The sequence below is a fragment of the Phalaenopsis equestris genome, unplaced genomic scaffold (assembly GCF_001263595.1).
Source record: "Phalaenopsis equestris unplaced genomic scaffold, ASM126359v1 Scaffold000134, whole genome shotgun sequence".
Lineage (NCBI taxonomy): Eukaryota > Viridiplantae > Streptophyta > Magnoliopsida > Asparagales > Orchidaceae > Phalaenopsis > Phalaenopsis equestris.
Genome location: NW_018164576.1, coordinates 143,108 through 146,216, shown reverse-complemented (window position 1 = coordinate 146,216; position 3,109 = coordinate 143,108). Strand labels below are relative to the sequence as shown.

Genomic DNA, 3,109 nt, shown 5'->3' with positions numbered 1-3,109 from the left:
GACCCGGTGTTGAGCTAAGATCTTGTTTTGAGAGAGGTTGGGAGATGATAAAAATATATGGAGGTCGTAGCTGCTATAAGTATCCAGTAAATATCAAGTGTATATAAACATGGAATAACTTGAAAAAAAAGTGTACCTTGCTATGTCTAGTGCAAAACTGATGGCGGTAGATGGACTGAGTGAGCCTTTTTCCTTCAGAAATTGATGGAGGTCACCCTTGTACCCAAATACAGAATTTCAGATAAGCAGAGGAACTTTGGCATACACAGAAAAAACTATAGAGATATTGAAGAAATATTTGTTACCCCTCGTAGATACTCTGTGATTAACATCAAGGGTCTTCTGTCCGTTACTGCACCGAGAAACTGAACAATATTTGGGTGGCGCAACTTTACCAACAAATTGACCTCATGCCTGAAATCTTGTCTGAAGCAAGAAAGCATGAGACTAATCAGAAAACCTTTTGAATTACTCTGGTTTCCATAAGAGATCAGATGGAAAAAAAGAACATGAATTTAAACATATCATAATTTAATTTCTTAGTTGTGGCTTTGGTATAATTGATATAGTTCTTTATGGTTCATTAGGACCTGTCAATATCTATTTTATTAATGGTAACTGTAACTTTTTTTATTTTCCTCCTGTAAATTCGTAAATAGAAGGCTACCATGGATATAATTATGATGATTTCACTGAAACTTTTTCTAGTTTTAGCATTGATCCTTAGAGAAGTGTGCTCGATGGCTCTAAGTCTATTTATTGTGCTATGTTAACCTTAGGCCATGTATCACGTGTTCATTTATTTTTCTTTTAACCTTTTTATTGTTTTTCTTATATTTTCTGTATAAATCTGACACCAAGTCATAGAAGAACCCTAGTTTTGTAGTATGCGTTGGTTTGGCTTGGAAAGGATGGTTAACTTGACTAGATGAAGTTATGGTTTTTACACATTTATAATGCGATACATAACTTGATCAATCGAATGCTACCATGCTGGCCAAAGTGGGATGCAATTTCACGAGAAGCAATTCAAAATCTATGATTCACGTGAAAATTCATCTCATTATTGAACATGTAAAAACCATGAATGGAAATGTCAACTGGGGACTTTAAACATACATAGGAGCACAAGAAAGTAAATGTGATGAAAATGAGATGGGCACAACTTCAAAAAGAGTGAGGACATCATGTTTCATGAAAAGAACACTCGCTATGCACTCCCCTAGCTTTCTCTCTCCTATGCACTCCCCTAGCTTTCTCTCTCCTATGCACTCCCCTAGTCCCCTAGCTTTCCTCCCCTAGCTTTCTCTCTCCTATGCACTCCCCTAGCTTTCGCTTGTTCGTGCAAAAGCTTCTTGACCAAAAATGCGTGTAATAATGTTTATGGCCTCCTTGCACTTAGCTGGTTCACATAATTTTGGATACAACAGGTATAATTTTTGGTGCATTTTTTAGTATCATTGCATAAAAAGAGCAAATATTTGCACAAATGCACCTGATAGTATGAAAATTTGAGAACATGGATCCACATGCATCACGTCTAAAATGTCTTCATTGGTGTGGCAAGGTAACCTGGTTTCAGGGTGATTCTAAAAACCGCCAAAAATTACCAAAAATTACTGACGTGAAAGGCATGCTTAAAAAAAATAACAAAAGACAAACCTTAACAAAAGTTTGTAAAAAAAAAAAAAGAAACCTTAAAAAAAAGATATACATCATAAAGCATACATTCACAACAAAATATTACAAATCAGTAAAGTTAAAAATATTGAAAGCCAAATATCCCAGCTGATGGAGAGGAAAAAATATCAAGCTTGTAGGCGTGACATGCTATTCCTGAACGCTGCAACCACATAAAGCAGTGTCTATTTGTAAATCTGTTTATCCAACTCCCCATAGAAAGAAGAGCATGATATGAAGAAAATATGATTCGGTGCATTTATGGCTTTGCAATTGAATTGAAATTTGAAGCAGAAGACTTTGAGGTAGAGATAATGACCAGCTCATGTGGTAATGTGAAGTCATCATGGCGAAAGTTACCATAATGAGGAATTAACATCATTCTAGTTCTTGTCCAAGAAACTGTTCATTATCAAGAAAAGGATTCTAAGATGAAATATAAAACAATGACTGAAGTTGGGGAAGAAAGAAAGCGGATAAAGGAAAAAAAAATGGAAGCAGAGGCATTGAGGAGGCACATTCAGCTGAAACACTAAATTGATTAATGATAAACAAGAATTTTTCACTTTGACGTTGTATTCTAATGTATTCTAATACCCATTGACAGAGGACAACAGAAATTACGCAGAATACTACATAAAGATTAAAATAAGCTTGGCGGGCACATAACCTAAGTAATCCCCGGTAATAACTTATGTTCCTTGACACACAATCTAAGCAAAGGAAGAAGCCATCAAACCCATAGCTAGAAGGAAAAAGATGCAGTAAACTTTAGTCGGCTCTATCAATCCTACATAATTAAATGAGCCTAAGATAATAACCAACTTTATTTAAATGATGAAAGTACCCTAAGATAAATAGTGAAGTAGCAAACTAGTCCCATGAGGAAAAACAATGATGCATGATTCAGAAAAATAAACAAATGATATAAAAAGTAGACACAGCCCATGAACTTGACAATGTAACCGTTACATTTTAAGTAGTTGATGAGCCACAATAATCTTGCCATTTCAGAAAATAGTGAAATCTTCATACAAACAATTAGATAATAGCCTTCACATTACTTACGGATAATTAAAAAAAAAAATCAAAAATAAAACTACCATGAGCTTAGCTTGGAAATTAGCTTGACTTGAAATCAATTCTGATTCGATTTAAACACCATTCTAGACAAAAATCGATTTTGAGTTTGCCCCAACTAATTCAGATATATTTTGAGTCTAAAAATAAGGTTCAAAATAAGTGTTTACATAAAGCATTTAAACATATGATTATATAATATAAAATGCATATATATATAGATGTGTGTGTGTGTGTGTGCAATTTGTTTTTTTCAAAAGGAATGGCAGGAGGCTATTATACGAGCCCCTGCCATCCCTCATGCACCTAAAAATTTGAGTACCACACCCTACACTCGAGGGGAATCGAA

General features: G+C 34.6%; 1 protein-coding gene across 1 annotated transcript in view; it reads right to left on the bottom strand.

The window, feature by feature from the left end:
* The window catches only part of LOC110021391 (serine/threonine-protein kinase STY8), a 15,518-nt gene continuing 12,409 nt past the window's right edge, over positions 1 to 3,109 (bottom strand). The window contains exons 5-6 of the mRNA XM_020719875.1: positions 306 to 426; positions 1 to 216 (exon numbers count right to left, since the gene is read on the bottom strand). Coding sequence (XP_020575534.1) covers positions 94 to 216; positions 306 to 426 — 244 coding nt within the window. The 3' untranslated portion in view covers positions 1 to 93. The remainder of the gene's footprint in view (positions 217 to 305; positions 427 to 3,109) is intronic.